This window comes from Leptinotarsa decemlineata, unplaced genomic scaffold (genome assembly GCF_025532065.1).
Source record: "Leptinotarsa decemlineata unplaced genomic scaffold, Ldec_3_MD MMD2_tig00000008_RagTag_RagTag, whole genome shotgun sequence".
NCBI classification, from domain to species: Eukaryota; Metazoa; Arthropoda; class Insecta; order Coleoptera; family Chrysomelidae; genus Leptinotarsa; species Leptinotarsa decemlineata.
In genome coordinates this window covers 9,835,775-9,850,219 of record NW_027412537.1, presented here as the reverse complement: position 1 = coordinate 9,850,219, position 14,445 = coordinate 9,835,775, and the positions used below count along the sequence as shown (strand labels likewise).

Here is a 14,445-nt window from a genome sequence, read left to right as displayed (position 1 = left end):
TTACATTATTGGACATTAAACCACCAATATGCGTACGTAGAGTGAGGACCGAAGAAAATATTGCGGTTGTATCCGCCAGTGTTTGTGATGACCGTGAAATGTCGATTCGCCGCCGTTCGCAGCAATTGGGCCTCTGTTACTCCACTACGTGGCGAATTTTGCGAAAGGATTTGGGTCTAAAACCTTATAAGATTACAGCTGGTGCAAGAATTGAAGCCACACGACCCCTCACAACGTTTGGTGAATGGGCGCTGGCAAAGTTGGAGAAAGATCCACATTTTTACCGAAAAATTGTGTCAGCGACGAAGCTCGTTTCTGGTTGAATAGATAAGTTAACAAGCAAAATTGCAGCATCTGGAGTGAAAACCAGATACAAGCATTGCAAGAGCTACCGATGCATCCCGAAAAGTCACTGTTTGGTGTGGATCATGGGTCGGTGGCATCATCGGGTCGTATTCTTCAAAGACGACAATGGTCGGAACGTTACTGTGAATGGCGAGCGCTACCGTGTGATGATTGACGACTTTTTGATGCCCAAAATGGAAGAATTGGACATGTCTGACATGTGGTTTCAACAAGACGGTGACACATGCCACACGGCACGCGACACAATGGCCTAATTAAGAGCTGCCTTCGGTGAACAATTTATCTCACGTTTGGAGTCCGTCAATTGGCCGCCTAGATCGTGTGATTTAACGCCTTTGGATTATTTCTTGTGGGGTAATGCTAAGGATCACGTCTACAGGGATAAACCAGCTACGACTGACGCTCTGGAAGCCAATATTGAAGCATTTATACGTGAAATACCGGTCGATATGTTAGAGAGAGTGTGCCAAAATTGGAACTTGCGCATGGGCCATCTAAAGCGGAGCCGCGGACATCATTTGCATGAAATAATATTCAAACATTGAGTTATATTGATCGTTCTATCGATTCCAATAAAGATTTCATCAATGTTTTGTGTTGTTTTGAAAATCAAATCATATATCTCTTAAAAAATCACCCGTTTGACAGCTAAAAGCAACGCTTCACAGTCATCGAGATGGAATTCATCGATGTACACCGACGACAAAAGGAATAGTTTCACGAAATCCATCGGTCAAAAACCGGTGAAAGAAAAACACTCCGAATGAATTCCGGTTACATTGGCGAGTTAACCGTAAAAAGGAACCCGCGTTATAGAACACTTGGTCCGACCACCCAGTACAGCGATATCGCGAAGATATTTCTGAAATTGCAGCCTCATCCTGCATTCGAACGAACTCCTCGGACTTCGTTAATAATTTATTCGTGACGTATCGAGCCATCGGCATCGTCTCAATCCATAAATTATGCAATCATTTATGGTAATACAAACCCCGTTTCCTGCCGCATCAAACCTCGATTCGTCTCTCTATTCCTGCGTTTCTCTAAATCCGATAGAGAGATCGACGTTCCAGATAAAGATATTGATGGTGGTGGGAACGCTCTGTGGTCGATCTGTCTTTGAATGCAATACTAGATAGATATTGATACGGAACTAATGAAACATTATTTTTGTTTCTTGATACGAGTTGAGATCAAAGAACTGAATCTGGGGTAAATTAATTTTCTCGCACCAAAAATCGAGAAAAGGTCTTCTGTGCGAAACTGTTACACTTTGGTGTTATCATAAAGCATTTCTTTCACTTCTTTAAATACTAATTTCCGAAATAACGAATCCAATATTTTACATTAATCAATACCATTACATAAGTTATTTTAATCAGTAATCGTCAACTTTGTTCACCAAAAACATTTACCTGTTGAGCCTTTTATTATTGATGATATTCTTCACTTTAAGGAAATAAAATTCTTAGGCACACATTTAGAAGAATATCAAAATTAGAACAAACAAAGTTAAAGTATTTGTTCAAATATCAATAAAGCCTATTTTGCTGTTAAATAAATAAAAGCAACCTTAAATATACCTTGAAAACATTCATTATGCTTTTATTCGTATATTTCTGAAACCATTGATAGGAGAACCCAAACTGATGTCATATATACAAAATTCTCTAAAACGTTTGACAGACTTGATCACGGATTACTACTATCGAAATTGTACAGGTACGGCTTTTCTCTGACACGGATCCAACTTTTTATATCATACTTCACTGACAAGTGTCAGTATGTTATATTCAATGGCTTCAAATCCGTGAAATATGCAGCTAGCTCGGGTGTTCCACAAGGAAGCAACCTAGGTCCACTTCTCTTTAACGCCTTCATGAACGCCTCTTTAACGCCTTCAGTTGAGTTCATTGACGTCAACTGTTTGATATACGCAGAGGACCTAAAATTATATTGTGAGATCAATGGCATCGAGGACTGTCTTCAACTCTCCCTCAATCTGAAACGTGTTGAGCAATGGTGTTTTCACAATAATCTTCCTTTGAACGCGAGTAAATGTAACGTAATGACGTACACACTGAAAAATCGTCCATTTTCATATCAATATTCAATAAACAATATTCCACTTCAACGGCCTCTCACATTCACCTATCTAGGTGTTACTTTCGACACAAAACTTTCCTTCGTACCACACATTGAAGCCATTGTCTGCTGCAAACAGAATGTATGGATTTATTGCGCGAATCTACAGGGATTTCTCGGATCCATCTACAACAAAAACCTTATACTATGCTTTCGTCAGATCAAAATTAGTATATGAATCCATAATCTGGAATCCATCTCATCAGTTGTATACAGAGAAAGTACAACGTCGTTTCCTAAAAGTTCTCTCCTATAGATCAGACAATATCTATCCACTAATTGGATCTCCCCATGATGCATTGTTAGCTAGACATGCTATGAATAGCTTGAGTTGCCGTCGTGATTGTCACACCACAATTTTTTTAACTGATCAATAATTTAATTATTGACCCACATGTTCTGCAAAAACTTAATTTCAATGTACCTAAACCTAGACCAACTTCTAGAGTGGTTAATCCTTTTTATCTGCCAACACCACGTACAAATATTCAGCTAATTCTATATGTATTGTTTTTATCTTATAACTTATTGTAATTGTATTGTATTGTGATTTGACTTATATCCCTGTTCTGTAGTTGGGTGTAACCTGTAGAACAGAGTATAAAAAAATGAATCAATAAATAATTTCGATGGCACACTTTGAAGAACATAAGCAACGTTCTGCAGTGTCTTTCTGAACACAGCATTCCGACCACTTTCTCTTGACTGTTTTCTCTACACTCTTCTGGTGAGCATCATTTCATTTTTTAAGTGTATAGCCATCAAACTGATTTGCTATAAATATACTTTTTAATAAAACATATTAAAATAAATGTTCTGTCTCTGATTTGATAATTAGTTTTATTCGCCTCCTGATGATGCTAACTTTGCTGGCAAAACGTACGTTATGAACTAACGCATATTTTCAGTTTTCTCGTTTATGACATCAGCAGAGATACTCGTGAAATGTTATTCCTTAACCACGAATTGGATAATTTTAAAACACTAGTTACATTAATTTTGGAAATGGAAAATGGACTAATTAACAAGTATTCGAAATTCTGATGCAGTAAACTATCCGTAATGAGAACTTTTATCGTGGAACATATATCAACTGCCTTGAAGAGCTGCGGTCTACGAACTAAGTAGCAAAAATGGGGCACTTAAAATATCAAAGTTATCCAGACATGTTGTGATAAAATAAATGTTCTTAGCTAATTACCTACCTTTACTTGATAATCTTCAAGACTAAACGAACCGCACAGAATTGAAAAACTGCTGTAGTTTCGTTTCCCATAAAGTTGGAGATATGATTTCTACAACTGCACTTTCATGATTAAAGTAACCATGTTAGTTTAACTATAAATAGTTTCATTAAACATAATGAGGAAAATTGCAACTTTGAATATGAAGCGCAGACGTTTTAATACAGTAAATTAATACCTACATCACACCAAACAAAATAACTGAAAAAAGTTTGAAAATGTCCGTATAGGACGAAACTGCAGTAACGTTAATTACAAATAAAAGTGGTAAAAACATAGAAATTTTCATTTCTCTTTTCATTACTTCCAGAGTTCTTTCTCTTGTCTCATCCAAGAGATGAGCCTTCACAAATTCCAAAGATAACTATGATTGATCAATAGTTTCCAAAGTAGCCACAACAGCTTTAAATGATTTATGTAAACTTAGTAACAAATAACATAACCAGAACGCTCTATTCCATTTGTGCATGATCCTGACGTCCTAGGATCTGAATTTCGTAGAACCATAACAAACCTAATATATTCTAGATGTTCATCGGATATATGGTTGATTTTGATAGCTTTACACTTTTTTTCTAGTTTTCCCAAGGCCAGTTTTTCCTCTGGTGTTTTCCATGAATAATTTCAAGTCGTACTGATCAAGGATTGCTTCCATCCTAAATTTCCAGCTGCCGAAATTTGTTCCATCGAATAAACATATTCTATACTTTTCCGCCTCCATTTTGTTTAACTTCCAATTGTGTCCTTTCGGTCACGTAGAGCTTTTAGAAAATTACTTCTTGGCCGATATTAACAATTCCAACTGTACAGGGTATTAACTGGGCCCATAACCTGTTATATGTGCATGAAATGGAGAACGTTATAATTCAAATAAACGATAAAATACCACAGTGCCTTTTTGCATCACTACTAATACATAACGCCATTGTCTCATATGACATAGAACATAAAACCCATAGAACATAGAACTATAACACAACTTTCTGTCCAAATAAAAGCTTAAGTTATTGTAATAATTATTTTTATTATTATTATTATCGTCAATGATAAAATTGAAATGGATGGATGCTTTTAATCTACCATATTTACGAAAGACGACAAAGTGTGTCTGTAGTCTTTAAAAATAACTCGCTAAACTGATATATAAGATTGTTCTTAAGAAAGTGCTAATTTGAAAGGTTTTTTTCTTTTGAGTAAAAAATGTATAGATATATTAGGTTGTTTCAAAAGTTTTTCCGTTGTTATGAGTCTTCTTCAAACTGTAATATCTCGTTGAACTTATTTAACACATTTCAATTGGTGTACTTTTGACTATGTAACACAAGTCGAATAATTTTGTCACCATGGAAATTGTGTGCCCGGGATTCCATGAAGTTAACGAAGGCCGTTTTTGACCGGTCCTGATTGGGGAAGGTTCTATCAGTAGGAAATTTATTGAAGTGCTTGATGGTAGTCGGTTGGCGAGAGGTATGGAGAGTATAGTGGCTGGGACAGAACTTCGATACCCAATTCGTTTAATTTTCTGACAATGATTTGTAAAACGTGCGGACGGGCGTTATCGTGGAGCAGAATCAGATCTCTTTCGTCCAAGAGGGACTCTGCTGTGATGGTTTGGCCTGGATGCAAAAAGTTATTGTGAATCACACCAGCTGCTGAGCAACATCAGTAACCATGGTCCTTTTTTGGTGGGTGTTCGCCTTTGGGAAGTGCCTGGGTGGCTCATCGGTGTCCAACCACTGTCCTGAACATGTTCTGTTGTCGTAGAGGATTAGACCTCGAAATGTGACAATTTCGGATGATCGGTTAAATCATAGGGCATCCACTTTTTGAACTTTAAGACGCCCAGTTTTTCTGTCATCTCACGAACCGTTTTAAATGGGTCAGTCTCTGTCAAGGTCCACAAATCCTCATCCTGGATCACTGAAGGTCGACCACTTCGAGGCTCATCTACGAGGCTAAAATCTCCAGAACGAAATTTCACAAACCAACCTCGAATAGTACGTTTCTCAGTAGTATCATTGCCAAATGCCTGGTTAATTTTGATGGCTGTTTCGGCAGTGCTTTTGGTTCAATTGAGTATGTTTTTTAAAGTGGAAAGGAATGAGTAATGATAGCTCGGCTCGGCTCGACTGGATTTTGCTCGGAGCTCGGCTCGATTTCGAGACGAAATTCAAAAGTGGAGCCGTGTCGAAGCTTTTTGAAATCGAGCCGAGCCGATGTCAAGTCAAAGCTACACCCTTATTAACAACGTTGCATTTCTAAAGAATTCCACTGTATTGGTACGCCTTTTGGTGTGTTTCTTATTCATTTTTACAAAAAAATTCGGAGGATCTTTTGACTAGTGGCCATATCTTCCACATTCTTCTATTTTAGATTCGTAATGAGTGATTTTTTTCCTGGTATCTTTTTCGCAACACTGTTTTTGACAGAACACGCGTGAATCGTGTCCTTTATCATTGTCAAACTTGTTCAGTTTCGTCTATAATTTAACCATAAATCGACTTGCGAATGAACAACGCTTGCAAATTATTGAATTTTATTATCAAAATTCATGCTCGGTGAAGAAAGTGCATCGTGCACTTCTTCCAATTTATGGCAGTTTCGTCGGCCTGCTGATGGTGCTATTGGGAAGCCTGTGACTAAATTTCGAACCCGATTTACATTATTGGAAATTAAACCACCAACACGCATACGTAAAGTGAGGAACGAAGAAAATATTGCGATTGTATCCGCCAGTGTTCGATTCGCCACCGTTAGCAGCAATTGGACCTCTGTTACTCCACTACGTGGAAAATTTTGCGAAAGGATTTAGGTGTGAAACCTTATAAGATACAGGTGCAAGAATTGAAGCCACACGACCTCCCACAACGTCTAACATTTGGTGAATGGGCGCTGGCAAAGTTGAAGACCAACCACAAGGCTTGCAAGAGCTACCGATGCATCCCAAAAAAGTCACTGTTTGGTGTGGATTATGGGTCGGTGGCTTCATCGGGCCGTACTTTCCCAAAGACGACAATGGCCGGAACGCGAGCGCTACCGTGTGATGATTGACTACTTTTTGTTGCACAAAATGGAAGAATTGGACATGTCTGACATGTGGTTTCAACAAGACGGTGCCACCTGTCACACGGCACGCGAAACAATGGCCTAATTAAGAGCTACCTTCGGTGAACAGTTTATCTCACGTTTGTGGTCCGTCAATTGGCCGCCTAGATCGTGTGATTTAACGCCTTTGGATTAATGCTTGTGGGATCATGTTGAGACTCATGTCTACGCTCTGGAAACCAATATTGAAGCATTTATACTTGAGAGGAGAGAGTGTGCCAAAATTTGACTATGCGCAAGGGCTATCTAAAGCGGGGCCGCGAACAACATTTACATGAAATCATCTTCGAACATTAAATTATATTGATCGTTCTATCGATTCCAATAAAGCTTTCATCAATAAATCAACCGTTATATTATCAAGTGCCAACTTGTTAGATGGAAGAAGAGAAGTAACGACATTTCTTGGGTAGGTTGAAAATTTTTTAACCGAATTAGGTAATATTTGCAACATACTTCTACATCATTTATGAGTATATTTGAGTCATTAACGTAACATATCACTCTGATCAAATCGTTAGCATATATCATAACTAACGAAGATCCCTGAATTCAGCCTTGAAAAATTTTATGTTCATCTCTGAGAGATTAATCCGAGTGTTGTTGATGATTCTGGGATCGATAACTTAAGTAAGATTTCATTTGATTCAAGGCTATTATATTTATCTAGCTTTAAAATTATCTCATCTACAATGAACCTTAAATTCAATTTGTTATATTTTTGCGCTTTGCAAGGTTATTAGAAAGCCCATCATTATGTTTGGAATCATTTGTCGTGCTTAATATTCATCGTCTTATAAATGCAAAATTTTCGAACTCTTCAAGCCCGCCGTTGAGTTTTCCCGCCTCAAGGATTAAATAGTTGAAAGTTCGTGAAAGATTTGATTAGGATTACTTCTTGAATTTGTTACAGCAAACGGTCTCACGTTTGCGGAAAGATAAAAGTTTCACGCTTTGAAAGTTCGTCTCGGAGTTTTATCTTGGCTCTTCAGGAACTACTTTCCAGGATTCGCTGAACAGTAATTGGATAAGTAGTTACTGAAACTTGAATAGTTGGATTGTGACTATTATCAGAAGCTTGAACAACTTATTATATCTCTTGGGGGTTATTGTTAGAAGTTTCCACCGGTGTATTATTTAAATTCACTGAGTCTCTACTGAAACCTCTCCAATTCGAACTTTTATATTTTCTCAAAGATAGATTATTGTTCTTTAATTATCTACGAATTGAAGTGGAGATAGTTTTTCTGGTTCATTCGTTGTGAAAACACCTGAAATAACTATAGCTATTAGCTAGCTCGCGTGGACTTGTTTTACCAAAATTTTCTAACAGCAAAAATTTCTCATGTATTTGCTTTGCTCATGTATCTTCAAATTATAAAAAAAATATTTTATAAACTATAAATGTAATTTGTTACAGCAAACGGTCTCACGTTTGCGGAAAGATAAAAGTTTCACGCTTTGAAAGTTCGACTCGGAGTTTTATCTTGGCTCTTCAGGAACTACTTTCCAGGATTCGCTGAACAGTAATTGGATACGTAGTTACTGAAACTTGAATAGTTGGATTGTGACTATTATCAGAAGCTTGAACAACTTATTATATCTCTTGGGGGTTATTGTTAGAAGTTTCCACCGGTGTATTATTTAAATTCACTGAGTCTCTACTGAAACCTCTCCAATTCGAACTTTTATATTTTCTCAAAGATAGATTATTGTTCTTTAATTATCTACGAATTGAAGTGAAGATAGTTTTTCTGGTTCATTCGTTGTGAAAACACCTGAAATAACTATAGCTATTAGCTAGCTCGCGTGGACTTGTTTTACCAAAATTTTCTAACAGCAAAAATTTCTCATGTATTTGCTTTGCTCATGTATCTTCAAATTATAAAAAAAATATTTTATAAACTATAAATGTATGCAACCAACGTTTCGGTCAAATCAACTGTAATATTCAATTCCGACAAAAAAAAATTGTTCATGAATCGATTGAAATGAATCAAATACTGAATGAACTGAAAGTAAACTAACTACAAAGCATTATTATGTTATTGTAATTTTTTTTTCCACCGTAGTGTGCGCTAGTCAGGCCCAACCCCCTGAAGCCCCGATACATTCGGGAGGGAGCGCCAACATTATCAACCAATGACCACTCCCCACACCGTGGGGCAGCCTTCTGCAGCTATGCGGCTAAAATTTCTGCCTTAGTGCGGCAAGCCGGTATGATTTTAAGATTCGAGAGTAGACAGGATACCATTCCACCAAGGACTCCAATAATCAGAACAACCATCTTGACAGAGTGATCTGGATAGAGTCTGCGGAGTTCGAAGAGAAAATCTCGATATTTGATCCGTTTTTTCTCCTCTTTTCTGACAGTATTCGTCTCGCCAGGAGCTGAAAACTCCACGACAAATATCGTTTTGCTCTGGTGGTCGAGCAGGACTACATCAGGCTTATCAGCTTGTATGAGCCTGAATGTGGGGAACGAATAGTCGGCACTTCTCCTTCCCCACAACGGCAACACCGGTGCCTCGTCAATAACGTAAGAGTGCCGTAGATGGTAATATAGCACTCTTAGGGCCGCGTTATGTCGATGGATATAGGCCGAGACCGCATATGCTGGACATGCTGATAGCAAGTGCATTAGGCTCTCGAGCGCCTCGCGGCAGGCCCTGCACCTTGTGTCAGGAACCTCTATACCCATCACGCGACTACGGTAGACTAAGGTGTTGAAGAAACCATCCTGGCAAGCCATGATAGACCCCTCAGTTTCCGACTTCAGCCCACTCGACCTGAGAAAAGCGAACGTACGCCAGGCGCTTTGATAAGCCAAGGTCTTCAATGTTATTGAAGAAGACCCCATACATTGGCTTATTCTTGTGTTTCCGCAGAAGTGAGGTGATCTCTGCGGCTTTTATATGAGCTTTTAGCTGAACGGGTTCCAACTCGGTGACAGAGTTGTGGTCACCTCGTTCAGTGTCATCAGCTGCTCGGGCAGCTGCCCTAAAGAGAAATGTTCCAATTCCTGCTCTCTCATGGTTACAGACCATGCAGAGAAGGGGATTCGAATTCCTGACGACTTTACAGGCTGTATCCAGTACCATTCTGTCATGTAGACACTCCAAACTCAAAAGTTCACGGCCTCCCTGTTGTCGGGGGAAGTACAGTCGTGGAACGGACGATTTGGGATGCAAACTCCTACAGAAACACATCATTTTTCGGGTCTTCACGTCGAGTTGATACAGCTCCTCACGAGTCCACTTCACTACTCCAAACGAGCAGAGTAAGATTGGAATGGCGAGTATATTTGTTGCAGCAACGTTGTTCTTCCCCGACAGTTCCGATGACCAGATCCGTCGAAGTTTGTGCTGATACTTGCCGCGGAGAGAGTTCTTCACTGCTGTTACCTCTTGTGAGTATCGTTGTTCCACCCCGAGGTAAGTATACGTCTCTCCGGCATCCAGATGGTGTGTGATGCTTCCATCTACGAGCTGCACATCCTCTCCATAGTTGCCGCATCGTCCTCTTTTGAGATGGACCATTGCACATTTGTCTATCCCGAATTGCATACCGATAGCATGCGTGTACTCTTCCACCACCCTCAAGGACTGACGGAGATCCTTCTCTCCAGAGGTACAACGTTTAAGATCATCCATATAAAAAAATGGGTGACCTTGTGCCTCCGGTTTTCGGGGGTACCACAGTATTACCCTCGAGTATTTTTGAGCGCAACGGATAATGGCAATAGTGAGATGCAGAAGAGAAGGGGACTTAGGGAATCGCCCTGAAATACAACCCTTCTGAAAGTGATCCACCCTGTTTGGACTCATTATTATTATTATTACATATTATAACTTATAAATGATAATTATATACCCAAAAACACCTGCATACACACTAAATCCAAATCTTCCTTAACTTCCCTGCTCCACAATAGAATGATGATTTTGTTGTGTCCTAGTATGTTGAAAATGCCGGCAATGCTCACATAAGCTTCGTTTGTCCAAATATAATTTGACAAAAAATCACGCACTTGGTTTTAACTCTCCAGGAACCACTGGCAAAAAGCCATGCGGCGTTCAAAATCTCCTGGTCTGAGTTAATGAACTCTTCTAGTCCCGTATGGTTGAAATTAGTGTTTTTTTAAATACTCCTCATGTTAGTTCTTGGTAGGCAAATTTCGCGTTGACGTTTTGAGATTATTTTCCACAGCTCCTAAAACGACTATTTCTTCCAACTTCTTATCCCTATTTGATTCATATAATTTTCGCATTTTCTTTTCCAACCACCATCAATTAGGTTGTGTCGCAATCTTGCGAAAAATGTCTTCTTTCTGGACACCTCGTACTTGCTGCTTCTGAATATCCCATTTTTCATAATTCTCATACTTCATTGCGAATGTGTTTGAAAATTGAACAAAAACCACTATTTGAAGAGCGTCTTCACTGCGTAAATCAAAAATTGACAGCTACCAGTAAAGCACCATCAAGTGTGCTACATTTTTGGAAAAGAAATTTTAAGCTCTAATTTTTTCATGGAAACAAGAAATTTTCGACAGGAAAAAAGTTACAGCAACTTTTCGAAAATCAGGACATTTTCGAAAAACATGCTGTAACTCAGAAACTATGATAAATATCGATATGCGGTTTTCACCATAAAGTTTGTCATAAAATTTGAAAACAGGAGTTTCCCTTTAAAAGTTTCCAATTTGACCCATTCATTACGTAGGCTGCAAAATTTGAACATTCACCTTATTTTTTTACGTACCTCGTATACTGTGACCTTGATCTCAAGGTCAAAATCAGCTCGATACATTCTTCCGCTCAAACATATAATCAGGAAACTTTTCTTTTGCAGTACACCCAGCTATGATCATGCTCCTAATCCGGATAAACAGTGGATTCTGAAAATCACTAAAAACATGGAACCCATACACAAACAATTCACCGACCTATTGATGACCAAGAGACTGCAAACCTTGCAGTCTGTTGATTCAGCCGTTCAAAGAGTTGTGGAAGAACTAGATGATCTAGGAGAGCTGGAAAACACTTACATCGTTTATACCTCAGATCACGGTTATCATTTGGGACAATTTGGATTGATCAAGGTAGATACAATAATTTATTTAGGTAAACTTAAGATCGGTTCAGTATTGTTCTCGGTTAATGAGTATTGTTCTCCTTGTTCACATATTCACATATTATTAGTGTTTTCTAAATTACTGGTTATGAAGTTTGATGATAAAATTTCGGATAGCCTGCACACTCTGATTTTTTTTAAACTTTGGGTGTACTTACTTATTTTGACCTGTAGATTACGGATCGGAAAATAAAAATCGACGCGCTCTCTCTAATTTCCAGAGTTACAGCTCTCCAAAGTTCCGAGAATTGCAGCTTTTCAGCCTTCTTTTTACACAAAAAAAATATAGAAAAACACGAGTATTTGTTCACCATATCACCTTATTTCACCTTCTTCGACACTAATCAGTTTAATAATCAATATTTCCTGTAAAAAACTGTATTCAACAATGTATTCGTTTTCTGGTTACATACCTTCATTTTAAGGTTATTTACTAGTGACATTTCAGAAAAAAGCGGTTGGTAACTGTTACCGCTTGCTATTCGAAATTCGTAAGATTTGAATGTCCATTTTAACGTTAACGATTTATAGAATCCGCAATCATGATTTTAGTCATAGAGAGAAGTAAATTTTCTGTTTTCTTCGAGTTGGAGTTTTTGCGGCGATAATACGTTGTACCAATTGCAGTGAAGAATGCAAATGAATTATAATACTTTGCTGTACAGGTGTAACATAAAACGAAAAGTTAAGGTATATTGAAGAAAAAAATTCGAAATCATCAGTTGTCCTTTTACTGAAACTGCCAGAAAGAACACATTTTTTAAATGCCGCCTAACATTCGGAGGGGTAATAATATTCATTGCGTTTTTTATCCACATGCCTAAATAAAGTTCACAATGAATGAATCGAAAATGGGCTCAGAAGTGACTGATTAGAGGTGATGCTGCAGAGAAGTAAAATATCTGTTTTGGAAAAAAATATATAATAGAGGACGAGTGGTGGACTTTTTGGTATACATCGAGGTATCAAAAAAGTTTCTAAGGTCTCAGTTCCTGACAGGACTTATGCGAATTATGAAAGTTAATATCGAACTTGGAACCACCAGGAATATCCAATTGTTGGGAAGCCTAATTACTAGTTAGCTGTGAGAATGTGGAGGGAATTTCGACACAGTATAATCATTCCCAGTTTCGGATGTAAAAAAAGAACATGTCACTATAGCTACTTGGCAGAATATTCATTCAAACTAAACTTTCCACTTGATACACGTTTTCGTAGTTGAAGGGAAGTTCAAATCATCATAAATTTTGGTGTAAAAAGCAGCTACTTGATTACCTCCTTCTTTTGGCAAAACCATTTACCTTTTCTGAAATTATACAGGGTTTTCATTGTTTTATTGTAGGTAGTTATAGTTTATTTCGCGGTATATAATCCAATGTTAATTTATTCTTTATGTTCGTGTCATCTTGGCTTAAACATCAGGTTGGAGCCTGGCTCCCTTATCCTTTGGACTGATGAATTTATTCCTTAAATCCATTTTTCGCTTAATAGAGCGTCAAAAAACAATTGAAGATATCCAAAATGAAGTCGTAAACATTCAATTTGAATATGTAATGTTGATAGTAATCAGTGAAGACAAATATGACGTTAACCTCAAAAACGTGAAATGGAAAAATTTACCACCAAAAAGCAGCTCCGTATATTAATGAAGTTTTTGTAGAATATTGTGAATAAACACTTGTTTTTCTACAGTTTGCATTGTGCAAACTACTGTCATATGCGACAAATTATGTCTGTCTCTTTTCATTTCAAAAGTTAAAAAGCAACAAGCTGATTTTTTTCACAAGCGACATAAGAAATAGCAAAGGACATTTGATAACCAGGCCCCGGTAATGCGGTTTTCATGATACTTTTTTTGTTTCAATCATTATTATTACAGCTTTTTATGTTTTCAGGGTAAAAGCTTTCCCTTTGAGTTTGATGTCCGGGTGCCTTTTCTAGTGAGAGGTCCCGGTGTCGAACCAGGAAGCATTGTCAATGAAATAGTTTTGAACATAGACCTGGCACCGACATTTTTAGATATGGCTGGTGTGGAACCACCTCCGCATATGGACGGCAAATCGGTACTACCTCTGTTTCTGAATTCCAAAAGGAAGCGACTCCGTTGGCCTGATACATTCTTAATTGAGAGGTAATTTATTTCTAATAATGTAAATTAACTGATTTTCAACTCTCCCATGAACAAGGCAGTTCCATGTGTTTTTGTTTTTCCTTCTTCCATTTTGTCATGACCTTCATTCCAAAAATCTTTTTGCCAGTACTAATTTGTACAAGTCCTTCACATTCTTCTGCACCTAACTTAGGTTGTAGAGTAGTAGACCGTACTTTAATCTGCGGAAATGTTATGACAAGAACTTCAAGAATTAGAAAGACCGTTTTAATAGAGTGGTCCAGGTAGATTCCGCAGAATTCGAAGAGAAAATCTCGATATTTCATCAGTTTTTCTCCT

General features: G+C 38.0%; 1 protein-coding gene across 3 annotated transcripts in view; it reads left to right on the top strand.

The window, feature by feature from the left end:
• Positions 1–14,445, top strand: part of Sulf1 (Extracellular sulfatase Sulf1) — a 247,127-nt gene that overhangs the window by 219,466 nt on the left and 13,216 nt on the right. For all 3 annotated transcript variants that reach the window (XM_074171032.1, XM_074171030.1, XM_074171031.1), the window contains exons 5-6: positions 11,715–11,964; positions 13,892–14,127. In XM_074171032.1, coding sequence (XP_074027133.1) covers positions 11,715–11,964; positions 13,892–14,127 — 486 coding nt within the window. The remainder of the gene's footprint in view (positions 1–11,714; positions 11,965–13,891; positions 14,128–14,445) is intronic.